Source organism: Lithobates pipiens, unplaced genomic scaffold, assembly GCF_037356315.1.
Source record: "Lithobates pipiens isolate NorthernLeopardFrog02 unplaced genomic scaffold, aLitPip1_a1.2 Scaffold_13, whole genome shotgun sequence".
In the NCBI taxonomy this organism is placed as follows: domain Eukaryota; kingdom Metazoa; phylum Chordata; class Amphibia; order Anura; family Ranidae; genus Lithobates; species Lithobates pipiens.
Window position 1 is genome coordinate 331405509 of NW_027507718.1, and position 17242 is coordinate 331422750.

At 42.4% G+C, this 17242-nt stretch overlaps 1 protein-coding gene across 1 annotated transcript in view; it reads right to left on the reverse strand.

Annotated features, from left to right (window-relative positions):
* Nucleotides 1–17242, reverse strand: part of OTUD4 (OTU deubiquitinase 4) — a 99313-nt gene that overhangs the window by 58944 nt on the left and 23127 nt on the right. The window contains exons 3-6 of the mRNA XM_077476980.1: nucleotides 15482–15532; nucleotides 13046–13092; nucleotides 7282–7354; nucleotides 3925–4006 (exon numbers count right to left, since the gene is read on the reverse strand). Of these exons, the coding sequence (XP_077333106.1) occupies nucleotides 3925–4006; nucleotides 7282–7354; nucleotides 13046–13092; nucleotides 15482–15532 (253 nt within the window). The remainder of the gene's footprint in view (nucleotides 1–3924; nucleotides 4007–7281; nucleotides 7355–13045; nucleotides 13093–15481; nucleotides 15533–17242) is intronic.

A 17242-nucleotide genomic window follows, 5' to 3' on the forward strand; every position in this document is an offset into this window, starting at 1 on the left:
ATGTTTGCTATTTGGCAAACTGACTCTGTTTGAGGAGTCTTGCGATCATATTGAATGTACTTGGAGCCTGGATGGTGGTCTGAGGGACGGCCTATAATCCGACAGAGGCCTGGATGCCACTGCCAGGCTGTCAGAGGAGGCCTGCACAGTTGCAGTGTGCTCTGGGTGGACGGTGGTCATCTAAGGGGAGGCCTCAGGCCTGCTGTGCCTGTACTGCACTAGTCTGCACTCACAGTCTGCTCTGCCTCTAGGCGGCGGGCGCTTGGCGCGGCATCAAGTTCTGGGGGACTCAGGAGGGTCAGGCCTGTAATACACAGTGCCGCTTGCCTCTCACTATCTGGCAGACTGGCACTCCCGGACTTGTCACAGTGCTTGCTGGGCGTGGATTGCGGAAGTAGGCAGAACTCCATAAAAAATAAAACCCATGGTAAACGTCCCTCCTTGCCATTTTTGTCTTGTTTTTCGATAACGACAAACGGACCAGATTTTCATAATAGTTTTCGTCAGTGGACGAAAATGTGCTATATTTTTCATTTCATTTTCATGACTGTAAAAATGCTGTTGATGAAAACATTTGTGTTGATGAAATTAACACTGCTACCCGGATGCATTATTTGAATACTTCATCAGGACAGGTTGACCGGAGAGTTGGAAATATGCAGGCAAGCTTTACTTGCCTCTTTTTCTTTGTGTTTTTTTTTCTTCTTTTATTTATGTATTGCCTGTGCATAAATAAGGCAAACATTTTACAGTAGGTAGGCAGTTCAGAGGTCAGCTTCTCTGCCTTTTTTATACTACAACTTTTTTTTGGGACAATTACTGGCATCGGATGTCCATATGATATATTTGTCTCCTGAATGGGGAAAGGCTATTGTATGTTTTTTTGTTTTTAATTTAGGTTTTTGTGGGAAGGAGAGGAAGGTTAAGTGACCACACAGACATGGTGCCTGACATCTTTGGTGTCCTTGATTGATTTGGCAGGTGACCCAAGAAGAAAAAAAAAAACACACACACACACACACACACACACACACACACTTTACTACCACTTTAAATTTAATAATATATCTTAAAACAGCTAAATTTATAAAGGAAGATACTTTAAATCTTTTCGCAGGTCCTTGGCGACCTGCACATTTTTTCATACAGCACAAAACCAAAAGGGAATCAAAAATCTACTGGCTCCTATGCCAATATCAATCCATTTTGGCACCGATAACAGCTGCTCCACATAATGAATGCGATTCCATAATGCTCATAAAGCAGTGTCTCAGCCTGATGTTGAACCCAACCACGTAGGCATCAGCGTGTGTTAGAATGCCCAAAGATGACTGGATGTCCCTAAACAGAGTCTGCCTCATACAGCCAAAAGCACATTATTACACTATGGACTTGAATATTATATTGTGAGATGTTAACTGCTGCAATGGACTGAGGGTTTGCCGATATAGCTTAAGCCAATTAGCTCCCAAGTCGAAGTAATGTAGCAATGCATACCTGCCCTTCTGACAACAGCACGCATGACTATTTTAAAGTTTGGCCACACTTTAAACGTATTTTTAGTAATCTGTTCAAAGCACACAAAGAAAGGGCTTGCCAGTTTGCCATAAGAAAAACTGCACGGATGGACTGTTGCTGCAAAGCTTCTGATTTTTTGGGCACTGGGCGTTTTGTTTCTACACAACTATAAATAGGTCTTCAAATAAATTGCAATTGATATCTTAAAGTGGAGTGCCACCCAAAAATGGAACTTCCGCTTTTAGAGAAGGTGACCCCCTGAGATGCCACATGTGGCATTTCTTTTTTTTGGGGGGGGGGGGGGGGGATACCCTCTTTTAAAAGGGCTCCAGCACCCAGTTACAATGCCTCCGCATCGCTGGACCGTGGAACAGGTGTATGATTATTAAAAGTCAGCAGCTGCAGTATTTGTAGCTGCTCACTTAATTTTTTTTTCCTTTAAGTTTGTTGTACATGAGAAGTTCACTTTAAAGCGGAGCTCCAATTAAAATAAAAAAATTAAGCGGAGCTTCGCTTTAAAGTGAACCTGTAATGTACAACAAACTTGGAAGGAAAAAAAATAAAAATAAAATAAAAACACTTCACAGCTCACTACAGCTGTAATTAAAATGATAGAAGTTAAATTCTTACAAATACTGCAACTTGTTACCTAAATTAAATTGTAGGCGAATCTAGTACATTCATGGTTTAAGTTTCTTAAATCCAATAGATCATGTTGCATGTTCAATGTACGGGAAGCCCAAGGCCCCTTTCACATGATCGGCCCACAAAGATCGACCCGTCTTTTCAGGCGGATCTGAGCGGGCCACTCATTGACTTGTATGGGCAGGCAAATGTCAGTGGAGATGTGTCCACTAACACCCATCTGCCATCTGATAAGATCCGCTTAAAGACAGACGGACAGTGAAACGTTCACCATCCGTACAGCAGATAAGATGAAAACAGACATGCTGTCCATTTTCATCCGATATTCCCATAGAACAGAGTGGGGCTCTGACGGGCCCGCCCCTGCACAGTGAGCAGAGACGGACCTGTCACCCGCCTGCTCAGCGGGGATTAAGGAAGAGAGATTCCCCGCTGAGGTAGTGGAGTCTGTTGAGCTGATCCACCCTGTGTGAAAGGGGCATAAAGCAGAAGTTAGGAGGATAGCCACTCAAACAATTATGCAAGCCACATTTATTGCCATGCTGCGCAAACATCGCTCAGTCATTCTTGTCCAGTATACTTCCTGGCCAAGAGGAAACACAGATCACAAAACTGCAATCTGCATAATCGATGAAAAGAACCAGCAAAGTACCGTATATACTCGAGTATAGGCCGACCCGAGTATAAGCCGAGGCCCCCAATTTACCCCCAAAAAACTGGGAAACCTATTGACTCGTGTATAAGCCGAGGGTGAGATATGCCTGTCCATCCCTGTGTGTGTGTCCATCCATCCATCCATCCCTGTGTGTGTGTGTGTGTCCATCCATCCATCCATCCCTGTGTGTGTGTGTGTGTCCATCCATCCATCCATCCCTGTGTGTGTGTGTGTGTCCATCCATCCATCCATCCCTGTGTGTGTGTCCGTCCATCCATCCATCCATCCATCCCTGTGTGTGTGTCCATCCATGTGTGTGTGTGTGTGTGTGTGTGTCCATCCATGTGTGTGTGTGTGTGTGTGTGTGTGTGTGTGTGTGTGTGTGTGTGTGTGTCCATCCGTGTGTGTGTGTGTGTGTGTGTGTGTGTGTGTGTGTGTGTGTGTGTGTGTGTGTGTGTGTGTGTGTGTGGCCTTGTGTGTCCAGCCTACCTGTGTCCCCAGCCTCCGTCCGGTCCCGAGCCTCCGTCCGGTCCCGTCCCGTCCCGAGCCGAGCCTCCGTCCGGTCCGGTCCCGTCCCGAGACTCCGTCCGGTCCCGTCCCGAGCCGAGCCGAGCCTCCGTCCGGTCCCGTCCCAGGATCACCGCTCTTCGTCGGCGCCCATTTTCCTGTTCAAATGCCGCGCCTCCCTGTCTGTGATAGGCGGAACACAATTTCCCAGCAGTCTGTGTTCCGCCTATCACGGCCATCCTTTCATCCTCGTCCGTAGTACGAGGATGAGCGGATGTCCGTGATAGGCGGAACACAGGCTGCTGGGAAATTCAGTGTTCCGCCTATCACAGGCGAAGGCGGAGCCGGAGGCGCGGCTTTTGAATTAGAATAGAATGGCCGCTGTCTGTCTGCTCGACACGCTGATCGAGCAGGCAGACAGCGATGACTCGAGTATAAGCCGAGGGGGGCACTTTCAGCCTCAAAAAAGAGGCTGAAAATCTCGGCTTATACTCGAGTATATACGGTAAGCAGCCAGTGTTGTGCCTGTGAGATTGGTGTTGCTTACAAACAGCGCCATTAAACATTGATAAAAAGTCTTTATGGAACAGTTTACTTACATTGGCACAACGCAGCATTTTCAGCATATCCAGAAGGGTAAATGATGTCATAGTGATTTCCATTAGAAAAGCACAGCATTATCTTGAATACAAAACAGATAGTAGTTAACTAGCAGCAACGTCTGGATAATGAATACATTTAATCCAGAATAGAATGCGATTCATAAGATAGATAGATAGATTATATAGTTAAAAGAAGATTAAACTTTTTTAATGCTCTGTCTCTATGCTGAAAAGTCCCCCCTCCCTCTGCATTCCTCTTGCCATTGCTTGTCTGTAGAAAGAGCCCAGATAAACTGCTCTTGTAAAGTGGCTATAGCCTTCCTAGTTCTCGCTGGATCAGCTATGGCAGGAGGGGAGGGGGACAGGTCAGACCTCATAACTAGATTTAAAAAGCACTTTGCAACATGGTAAAAAGTACTACATGTACTTTGTCCCACAGCAGTAAGAAATACAGCTTTCATTTGACTACTACAATCATATTGTAGTAGCATTAGCTACTTACAGTATGCAGCACTGCATTAAGCAACAGTACTGACAAATTCCCATCCGCTGCCAAGACAAGAGTCAACCTGAATACTTCTCAGCCAAAGACATACAAGGCTTCCTCTGATTGGCCGAATTAGAGAAGCAGGCGGAGGACATCATGGTTTCTACCTCAGCCAGAGGAAGCACTATTTATTGACTAAAAATACAAGCCTTCTTGATCATGGATATAAAAAAATTAAATTAAAATAACAAAACAAAAACTTCAAGACATAAGCATTCAGGCCAACTCTTTCTTCTGCAGTGCCAGGAAGTCATCCATACTGCTGCAGAACACACCTTTGCATACTATAGGATAGAGGATAGAGCAGTGATTCTCAACCAGGGTTCCTCCAGAGTTCCCACTGTTTCCAAGATCCTATAGATCTGTTTAGCTATCTGTACGGAGGTCATTCTTCCCAATCACCACAAGTGTAAGGACCATTCTTCCCACTGACACTAATGTATCATGAATTGCATATATCTAATTTTTAGCAGGGGTTCCCTGAGACTGGAGAACTATTTCAAGGGTTCCTCTGTGTTGAAAAGGTTGAGAAAGGCTGGGATAGAGGCTAGGGGCGCACACACACACACACACACACAAAATGTATACATATACACATACATATATATATATATATATATATATATATATATATATATATATATATATATATATATATATATATATACACACACACACACACACACACACACACACACACACACACACACACACAGTGTTTATAGGATAACTATAGACCAAGTGCCAAAAAACAAAACAAACAAAAAAAGCAACAGTGATGCATTATAACCCTGATACTTTCAACATAATAAATATAAAAAAAAAAAAAAAAAAAAAACATGTTCAATGAATAAAGTGGTAAGTGCTCCAAATTAATTATGTTCTCAAAGGAAATAGCTTGTACCGTGTGCAAAACTCCGCTCTTGTGACCCCCCCCCCCCACCAGAAGTCATAGACCACCTGGTATACAGTCTGGGGTAAAAAAAAAAAAAAAAAAAGCTGTGATCAATCAGATCTGGTACATGCCGGATGAATATGTGCAGGAGCCTCTTTCAAAGTCTTTCTGGGGCTTTCAGAGTAAAACGATCAAGCTCAAAAGGACAGGGAGAAAAAGAAAGGACAGATAGTGAAGTACTGTTATTACTGTGACGAATCATGCATCTCAGGCATCACTTACACTGAGGCTGATAAAACGGGCACCAGTACAACCAGGAAACACCACTGGTCGGAGTGTGTTTCACGGAGGGCGTAAACGACGAAACCGGAAATGTGTCAAAGTGTTTCACCCCTCCAGGGCATCATCAATGATATCCTTTATGAAGCCCTGGAGGAGGGGTGAAATGTGTCGACGCTCTTCTGTTTCCTCAAACCATGGAACGCACGCCGACCAGCGGCATTTCCTGGTTGTACTGATGCCCATTTTATCAGCCTTTGGGTGTAATTGACGCCTGAGAAGCGCGATTCATCACAGTAATAACAGCAAGGACTATCAGTCCTTTTTTTCTCCCTGTCCTTTGAGCTTTGTGATTTATTCTGGGAGTTTCAGAGTCACTTTGGAAGAGGCTCCTGCACATATCCATCTGGCATATACCAGATCTGATTGATCATAGCTTTTTTTTGACCCCAGACTACAAACCAGGTGGTCTACAATTTCTGGTGAGTGGAGTCACAAGAAGGTACCAGCCATTTCCTTGGAGCACATATGTATTTATTGGGAGCACTTTACACTTTAATCATTGAACATGTTTTTTTTTTTTTGTATTTATTATGTTGAAAGCATCACCACATGGTTATAATAATTCATCGTTCTGTATTTTTTTTTTTTGTTACTTGGTCTATAGTTATCCTATAAGTGCTGTATATATGCAGTTAATGGCAGCACAGTGGTGTAGTGGTTAGCACTCTCACCTAGCAGTAAAAAGGGTCACTGGTTCGTATCCCAACCATGACACTACCTGCCTGGAGTTTGCATGTTCTCCCTGTGCCTGCGTGGGTTTCCTCCGGGTACTCTGGTTTCCTCCCACACTCCAAAGACATGCAGGTAGGTTAATTGGCTTCTGTCCAAAATTAGCCCTAGTATATAAATGGGGACCTTGGATTGTGTGCTCCTTGAGGGTAGGGACCAATGTGAGTGTGCAATGTACAGGGACAACTGTATATACTCACTCAGGTTGAACTGGATGGACTAGTGTCTTTATTCAACCTTACTAACTATGAAACTATGAAACTATGAAATGGTACAACAGTATTATAGCGCATACTGCGGTAAAATAGTAATGTAAATTTTTAAAGTGGTTCTGCACCTAAAAAAATAAATATTAAAAGCCAGCAGCTACTAATATTGCAGCTGCTGACTTAATAAAATCACACTTACCTGTCCCATGGTCCAGCGATGTCAGCGGCAGATGACAAGCGATCGCTCATCTTGCTGCTGCCCCCGCCGCCATCCTCCGTCAGGGAATCGGGAAGTGAAACGTTGCGGCTTCACTGCCCGATTCCCTACTGCGCATGCGCGTCTCTTCTGGTCCCCGCTGTGTCCTGTTTCCCAGAACACAACGGGGGGCTGGTAGTCTGTCTGTCCCAGAAGTGGGTGCAGATACCTGGATTATCCAGGTAACTGCACCCCCCTCCCTCCTGAAAGGTGCCGATTGTGGCACCGGAGGAGGGGAGGGATCAGATTAGCGGAACTTCCCCTTTAGGATGGAGAACCGCTTTAAGTCAGCTTGGCCAGAACAATTTTAAGTATAAAAATGTCCTTCAATTAACTAAAAAACGTACACAAAAAATAAAAATAAAAAACCTCAAACCTCTTCAGTGAAGCCGTTATCTGTGACATGAGCAGGCGAGACATCAGGCTCTTGGTAAATTACAAATTCTTTTCTTTAAGCAAAAACATAAAAAAAAGGAAACGATTATTATTATTTTTTTTTTATATAAACAGAAAATTAAATTGTACAATAAAGACAAAAAATGCAAATCAAAGTGTTCGAGGTACACCTAGTCAAAATTAAATTGACAATAAAAGGATCATTTAGAAAAAAAAAAAAAAAAATAGTTTTTGCACAGAGCAGCCCTGATGCTCCTCTTTTTTTGAGTCCCCCACCAGACCCCCAGCTCCTCTTCAGGCAGTGACTCCAATAGAAAGCCGCTTGCTCTGAGGGCACTGGTAGATGCTCACTCCTGAGCCCGGCTCTATGCATTCGTATGACAGAGCCACAGCCCCAACCCCTCTATCATTGGCTCACTGGCTGTGATTGACATCAGGAGAAAATGGCTTCTGCTGCATAGATAGATTGAATACATGAAGCTAAAAAGCCTTTAATACCACTTTAAAAGTGACAAAAAAAAATAAAAAAAATAGATGAACCTTTGTAATTAAATATTTTGCTCCTACTATCAGTTTGATGTATGCCAGCAGCTTGCATTAATACAATGGTCATTGCCACATAGCCTAGAGCTTTTCCTGAAGTGAATGAGTCCAAACTTGATGTATGTAGGAAAATCATAACCTCCGTGGATCAACAAAGACCAGGATCAATTGCCTGATACAGGGCAACCAATAGGAGAGAACAGACAGTCCTCTTGTATCGGGCCCCACCAGGCACGCAGAGGCCCTGCCTGGCAAAAGATGCAGACGAGCCTGTGCATCAGATTGGTTTGACAAGCGGGTGGGAGCAGATGCTGAATGGGCTTATCAAGGTCCTGCATTCACTTGGACTTGCCATTACAGCCCACTGGAGGAGTGGGAGTGGCTCTTTATAGTTTGCCCCTCCTCAGCCACAGTTCCTCTCTCCTTTTCAGGTAAATTGCATGGAGCCACATGATTTCCAATGGCTGTCCTACCCTGTACGAGGGATGAGAATTTTTTTAAAAAAAGCTGGTGGAGCAAGAATGATCCAACGCCATTTAACCTGGATACAAGAAGTACTCACAGCACTCATTGTCTCTCAACTGAGATGACCTGTAGTATAGTATAACCCAACACAACAAACAGTAAGGAGTTCAGAATCGGAAGCCCTTTCAAATGTATTCCCAACTCATGTCACACAGACTAAACAACAAAAACTAAAGTCTGAGACTGGGCTTGGATCAGTTCTGAACCCATCCAGATTACTCCATGGGGTGACAAAGCTAGGAATTTAATACAAGTATGAAAAATTTTACAAAGGCACAAATCATACTTTTTACAAGTGTTTGACACCTTTATACTTTTTTTGAAAAATGCACGTACGTTCTATTTTAGGATTGCATTTACCTTAAATAAAAGTTTTATAACAAAAAACTAAAAACCTGCATAGCTTCATTCTGTGGCATAAAAATTACCAAGTCTGCAGATGGCTTCACCAGGAAAGGACATGGAAATCTTAACTATTTACAGTGTTGAACATTTCAGAAAAGCTCTTTTTTTTTGTGCATATGCCTGTACTCTATAGTCATGTTTAAGATGGTGGTGGTGTATACCCAAGTATAGCAGCGCATAGCTATTCTTGCCCATGGAAGGAAGTATGCTGCATATGGACTTCCCTGACTGGCAAAATACATCAGCATTTACATTAAAACACCTGTGTGCAAGGACCATTAGTGGGAAAATACTGAAGTCTTGTCAAGCTTATATCGCTCACAATAATTCAAGTCTTACTAAGTTTAGTGAATGCAAAGTATATGTTCTTTCAAAAACCAGTGGCAGCATACCTTTAAATTATGTGGAGAAACATGAAGTATTGCACTGCAGATATATACTTTTGAAAATGCAAGTTGGTTTGCCATCATTCGGACCCTCTCGTTTGATTAACTGGTGTAGAAAAAGCATGCCAACAGACCATGTACTGGTTGTGATGAAATGGTTGAAAATACTTTAAGTAGGAAGGCAGGTCTGGGCCTGAATCCCATCTTGTCCCAGTGTAAGACCAAAAAGCACTCTTTACAGAATAAGGCTGCGAGATAAGACACTTGCCTCTAGTACAGTGATTCTCAACTCCTGCCCCCAGCACCCACTAGCAGGCCAGGTTTGCAAGATAACTGAAATGCATCACAGGTGATATAATTTGCTGCTCAGTGATTACAGGATTCTAGTCTGCCTCTCCCGAAAGTAATACTTAAAATCTGGCCTGTTAGTGGGTCCCTAAGGACAGGAGGAGGAGATGAAAATCACTGCTTTAAGTAATACAACCTTGTAAGCAAGTGGAAAGGGGAATATCCCCAATAGGTTCAAAATGTGGTTTTAAAGCACAGGGGGAACCAAATTCTGATTCCAGTCACAGCTGGGAGCAGCATGGATGACGACCTGCACAGAAGTCTTGATCAGAAAATGAGAAGCCAGAAATCTCTGGAGCAGTATCGCAAAGGCAGACACCTGATCCTTAATAATGCTAAGGGCCAAATGCTGGTCTAGGCCTATCTGCAAAAAAAGCCAGCATTCATCCCAAGGATACATTTTGTGGGTAAAGCTGGGTTCACACTGCTGTGAGACATCACATGTGATTTGCATCGTACTGTTGTGCAAATCACATGCAATGCAAATTCAACCATACGTACTATATGGCTGAACACGCATCGCATTCGTAGCAGGACCCTTTTTTTGGTCTGCACCTGTATCAAATCGCATAGATGTTCACACCCATGCATGCGATCAGATTCCGGTCTAAATTAACAGTTCGCACTGCAATATGCGAACCGATCTGGGGGTGTCATTAACTTTGTATTGATACTGCCAGTGGCTCGTATAAGGCAGTGTGAACTGCCTGCGAGTCAGGTGGGATGCGGGAACCTGCAGTGGATTTGCAGGGTTTCCTGCATCACACCAATGTGAATCGAGCCTAAAAGTTCCTTGCTGTGCACCAAACGCAGTATACCCTCCATGTGTGTTGGTAGACCTTGCAGGAAGCCAATCTAGAGATGTCTCTATCCCTCTCTGGACCTGAATTTCACCAGCCATGTCATTAAATTGAGCGATAATGAAACAAGATGTTAAAATTGGTCCTAAAAATTTAAGGTCTAGATGATCTAGAAGAGCCTACAGACCATCTGTCAGCATTCTTATCAGGTCGGAGTCATGCCATCTACCTGGGTCAGTAAATCACCAGAATGCCCTCTTCCTGTTAAAAAGAGAATTTAAAGCTAAACTCCAACTTTTTCACTAGAACAGAATGGAATGATTAATCCAGGCATAGAACGTACCTCTGTTGTCTGCGTTTAGTTGTGGATTTGTATCATGCGACACTGCATATCCTGCTGACACTCTTCCACAGCCACTTGCTGCAGAAGCTAGAGTCTATAACACCCCCCTTTATAGTCTCAGAGTCTGCAAATTATAGCACTTCCTTCACAGCTCGGATGGCAGGTAGGATTGAATATAACCCAAACATCCAATCCCACCCTGGAACATCTACAGCAAGAGTCCAGGCCTCTCAAGTCCTGGCTCATAGATCACAAGCGTTATTCAAGAAGGAAACCCCCTTCATACGCAGTCTGTTCTGAAAGCTATCTGTGCTGCTGCTAGGCAGGATTGAATGGATCACAATTAGAATTCAATCCCACACAGTTAAATATGCTGATCAGGAAGAGTCTCACTCCCTCGGATCCAGCCCCCCTCCCAGAGCCCTGCTCTTTGTGAAGTGATTTCATGTACATATGAAGGAAACGCCTTCATAATAACCTCCCATAGCGCTTCCTCTGTAGCCTTCAAGTAAACCATTATTTGGTGGCATCCTGCAAGACAGGAATGACACAGGAGGAGGTATGACCCATTTACACCTTTCATTACCCACATGAAGGCTCAGAAACGCCTACAGTAACCCTAGGACCCACCCACAGGAACTCCCAGAAACGGTACAAGTGACTCCCCTAGCCAGCCCTGGAGATACAGAGGCTTAAAAGGATCATGGGACATTGTGGTTAAGGGGCGGAAAGGCATATATAAAGGGTCTACTGATCCCAAGGAGCCAAGAGAACATTCACTCTACTAGAGGAGTGGTTCTCAACTCCTGTCTTCAGGACCCAATAACAGGCCAGATTTTAAGTATTACCTTAGGGAGAAGCAGACTAGAATACTGCAGTCACTGAGCAGAAAATGATATCATCTGTGATGTATTTCAGTTATCTTGCAAACCTGGTCTGGTATTGGGCCCTGACGACAGGAGTTGAGATGAATCCTGGCCACGTTTGTTGTTGAACCTAGGGGACAGTTGGTCCACAGCCATGCCAGATGCACCTGTGACAATGGTCCTTAACCCTTTCAGCCTCGGAGAGTTTAACCCACTTCCTGACCAGGCCATTTTTTCGCAAAATACTGTACTACGTCGCTTTAACTGTCAATTGCGCGGTCGTGCGACGTTGTACCCAAATAAAAGTAAAGTCTCTTTTTCCCACAAATAGAACTTTCTTTTGGGGACATTTGATCACCTCTGGTTTTTATTTTTTGCGCTATAATTAAAACAAAATAAAAAATCTACAATTTTGAAAAAAAAAAAAAATTTTTTTTACAAGCGGCTTGGATTTCACATCACAATTTTTAAACAAAGTTGTTTTTTCTTTATATTGCTTATATTTTAAAGTTTTTGTAAATTTCTATGATTATATAAGCACTTCAGCAATATATATTTTTGCACGATTGTTTGATTTGCACTTGATGCATTAGCACTTTATTCATATTTTGTACATAGTTTGTTAAAGAGATTTGTGCGTGCATTATGCGATACCATATTTTTCGGCGCATAACATGCAGCCCAAGTTTAGGAGGGAATTTTAAGGAAAATTCTTTACATTCAAATGCCCATCAATGCAGCCTTACCAGTGTCCAATGGTAGCCTTGCCCAGTGCCGTTTGCGGCATGTAACGGTTTAAATTTGCCGCCGCCAAGATAGAGCCTGTGTACTCGTTTCCTCACGGCCTGTCTCGCAGTACCGCTCCTTGGCCCGGCTCCTATGATGGACATAACACAGGTCCAATGGCAGGACTGGATAGGACTGTGAGCGGAGCAGAGTACACTCGGCTCTGTCTTTCTGCGGCGCTCGCTCTTTTTCCTGACAGACAGTGGGGATCGGCGTATAACACGCGCCCGCGATTTTCCCCTGATTTTAAAGGGAAAAAGGTGCGTGTTATATGCCAATAAATACAGTATATATATATGTGTATTTGCACTAACACTGAGGATATTGAAGGTTGGTGTGCAGACCTGCGCTACTTTTACCACATTATATTGTTTACTGATATTTGCAATAATTAGAGCAGCAGTCGTCTACTAGGAAGCTTTTTATGCACCCATTGTGGAGCTGTTATTTTGATACATTGGCTGATGAAGTCTGTCTGCCATCTGTCCACACCTGGAACACAAACCAAGGACAAAGCTGTAGCCATAGGGATGAATGGACCTTTCAATCAGGTCTGCCTGAAAAGCTGTGACAGGGGCCTTATACTAGGATGGCCCACAATTTTTCTTGTTTGCTAGTGTCCAATCCTTTTGTAGGGGGCAATATAGCCAGAGTTTTTGAAATCCTATGCCCCTCCTTGGATAAAAATGAAATATTCTCGTACATATTACGCGCTATGCTTGTACAAAAGAGAACCACTTACTTGAACATTAGAGAAAGGGCACTTATTTCCACTTGGCCAACCCATTCCTGAATGAGCAAAAAGAACAAGAGCCAACGTTAAAACATTCTGCTGTGAACCTGTTGACATTTTGCAATAAAAAGCTAAAAAAATGTCTTCTGTTTCTTACATGTACCAATAAAAACAAACACACATAAAAGACTTGAAGGTTCAATTAAGACTCCCTTTAACCCCTTTTCTGCAAAGTACATAAGGCTTACAGCAGAACAGAACCGCTGGCAAGCTCAGTAAACCTTATATCACTGGCATTCCCTTCTGCTAGGATCATGGTTTCTTCAGCTAGCAAATTCATCTTTAAAACTGAAAAATATTTAAAACTTCTAAAGGAATTTTAGGTGGAAAAATATTAAGATATGCAAACCTACAAAAAACAAAAAAGCCTTGAAAAAGTATTCATATCTCTTTAAATTTTCCAAATTTTATCATGCAAAAACTTAAACTGTATTTTTTGGGATTTTATGTGACAGACCAACACAAAGTGGCACATAATTTGGAAGTAGAAGGAAAATGATAAATGGTTTTCAATTTTTTTTTTCTTTTTACAAATAAATATGTGAAAAGTGTGGCGTGCATTTGTATTCAGCCCCCTTTACTTGGAACCCCTCCCCCCCCCCCCCCCCAACTAAAATCTAGTGGAAACAGAGAACCTTAGTGAACAGGCCAGGGATACAATTGTGGCATTAAAAACAGGGTTAACCCAGAGTTATCCCAAGCTTTGAACATCTCACAGAGCACTGTTCAATTCATCATCAGAAAATAGAAAGAGTATGGCACAACTCCAAACCTACCAAGACAAGGCTGTCCACCTAAACTGACAGGCCGGGCAAGGAGAGCATTAAATTAAAAGAAGCAGCCAAGAGGCCCATGGTAACTCTGGAGGAGCTGCAGAAATCCACAACTCAGATGGGAGAATCTGTCCACAGGACAACTTTTAGTAGTACACTCCACAAATCTGACCTTTTTAGAACAGTGGCATTAAGAAAGCCATTGTTGAAAGAAAGCCTTAAGAAGTCCTGTTCGCATTTTGCGAGAAGCCATGTGGGGGACACAGCAAACATATGGAAGAAAGTGCTCGGGTCAGATGAGACCAAAATTTTACTTTTTGGCCTAAAAGCATAAACACTGCATGGCAGAATACTAACAATGCACATCACCCAGAACACACCATCCCAACCCGTGAAACATGGTGATGGCAGCATCCTCATGTTGTGGGAATGCTTTACTTCAGCAGGGACAGGGAAGCTGGTCAGAGTTGATGGGAAGATGGATGGAGCCAAATACAGGGTAATCTTAAATGAAATCCTGTTCGAGTCTGCAAAAGACTTTACACGGACGACTGTAAACACACAGTCAAAGCTACAATGGAATGTTTTAGATCAAAGCATATTCATGTGTTAGAATGACCAGTTAAGGTCCAGACCTAAATCCAATTGAGAATCTGCCAGAGATGAAAATTGCTGCTCACAGACGCTCTCCATACAATCTGACAGAGCTTGAGCTATTTTGCAAAGAAGAATGGGCAAAAATGTTACTCTCTAGACATACAAACCTGGTAGAGACATAATAAAAAAGACTTGCAGCTGTAATTGCAGCAAAAGGTGGTTCTACAAACATATTGACACCATTACATCTTTAAAGTTACATTTAACCCATTTCTCTCATGCCTGTAAAACCCTATGGGCCTACAACCATTGGAAAAACAAAAACAAAAAAAAAAAACAAAAAAAAAAAACAAAAAAAAAAAAACACGTGAGGGGGGGGGAGAAAAGGACATCAGTTTTGTCCAGGTACAATGTCGCACGACTATGAAATTGTAAGTTAAAGCGTCAGTGCCATATCGCAAAAAATGGCCTGGTCAATAAGGGGATAAACCCTTCTGGGGCTGAAGTAGCCCATTTTTAACAGCCCAGGTATAACTACCCCATCCAATCATCCATCCATGTCTTAAAGCTTTATTTTGCTGAATAATCACTTTGAAAAACACCCCCTAGCATTTCTGTCCGTGGCCATCTTGAATAATGGCAATTGATGCCTGTTGAATTTACTTCCTGAAATCCAGCTACCCTTCACTTCTCACCCCTGAAGACTCCAGGAATGTATGACGACAGTCACCTAGACATTAAAACTAACATATAAAAAAAAATGATACACACACACACACACACACCCATTCCGTTTCTGTCAGAAGCGATCGCGTGTAGCTGGCGGGCGTTGCGCCCGCCGGCGACGCACATTGGCGGTGCACTGCCCCCTAGAGCTCTTAAAGCCGCCAACGTACCATGACGGCAATTCACCCAGGGGAGACAACCTGCCACAGTACAACTGCTACGGCTGGTCCTTAAATGGTTAAAGAATTTAAAGCTAAATATCACAGTTTAGCAATATCGTTCATATTACCTGTGGATTTTCTAGACGTTTCAAATATTCATCAAACGAGCCTTCAATAAACTGTAGTTAAAATAAAAAAAAAAGTAAATACCAAAAGGAAAAACACAATGTAATATGAAAATAAAGTATTAATTGAAACTAGAACTTCTAAGGGCACATGCACACAGGACGTTTAAAAAAAAAAAAAAACACTAGCGCTGCTGCCAGGAAAAAGCTGCATTAAAAACGCACTGTTGGCTGCATTTTTCATTAGCGTTTATAGGCGTTTTTTTCCAGTAAACACACCCCCTATAATGTAAAAAGCCAAACGTGGCTAAACGCTTGTTACAGCGTTGAGCTGTAAAAAGAAGATGCCCAAAAACACTGCTAAACAGCCACTGGTGTATTTTCTACTGCCTGTAAATGCTTATGCCTATGAAGGTTTGTGTATGGACACATAGGTAAACATTGAGGGGGCATTTAGAGGCAGGTAAAAATAATGTCAGAAGCCCCTAATAGCAGCTGTAAAAAACGTCCTGTGTGCATGAGCCCTAGAAGTATTTAGCATACATTTTGATATTTTTTTCAAATTATAACAGATTAATATACAAGTATATTGAAAACAGTTTATTAGAAAAAGGAGAGAAAATATTTTTAGTTTCTTCACTCTATTCTACGGTTCTCTCATCTTTAACCCTTTTGCGACCAGAGCTCAGTCATGGCTTGATGCCCAGACCATATTTAGCATGCATTGGTTGACTTTAAAAACTCTACAACTAATTTGTTTACCCAAACAAATTTTTTATTTTTTAAGGGTATATGCTTTAATTCAGAACATTTTTTAACACATTTCTCTGCCTATTTTTTTATACGCTTTGAGATGTACAAAAAAAAAAATGCTTAAAATGTATCTAAAACCAAAAATTCAAATGTAACATGTAGTTATCCAATCCTTATGTGGTGGTTCAATTATTTTTCTCCCCTTATTTTTACCTGTGGATTCTATCACTAACTTTTTTTTCCAAACTTCCTGTAACAGACCAAGCTGTCCAGCAAAAGTGTCAGTTGGAGGGTTGAGACAAACTAACACTGATGGGGGTGCTTACAACGGTCAGCTTTTATTAAAATTTAGTTAAAACTTATCACAAAAAAAAAACCACAACAAACACTGCTACATTAACTGCTTAAAAAGCTTTGGCTGTAACCAGGGCCAGCATAAGGCAGCCACTGTAGGGTGCCAGGATTTGGGAGTCTTTACATATATCTTGCACCTTTACCTATATATACACAAAAATGCTTGCATCAGCCCTGGCAGTGCACAATTAGTTATCAGTTTGGTCCTTCTTACTCCTCCGGGACTGCTCTCCTCCGGTTCAGGTCCTCCAGCGATCAAAGAGGAGAGCGGGCAGAGGTGACCATCCACTTTCCCTGAGCACTAGAGAAAGATGGAGGGGCAAGAGTACAGTAAGGACACCAGGAATCAGCTCTATGAGGACCAGAAGAGAGTGGATCCTGCGTGTATGAGCCGGGAGACTACACACAGTCCTTCTGCTGGTTGTCACCCACAACTGCCTGTGCCCTGTGTGGCAAAGAATCTTATGTGCTTAATTCAGGGCTTGCTCACACCATGGGAGGTGTATCCAAGTGCACTTTCTTTTTTTCTCATTCCCACGTTGCATTTTAGGGAAGCCCATTATCATCAATGAGCTGCTGAATACACATAAAAACCCAATTGAAGGCACAAAAAAAATAATAATAATAATATCGCACAACACCAAACCGCATGATACT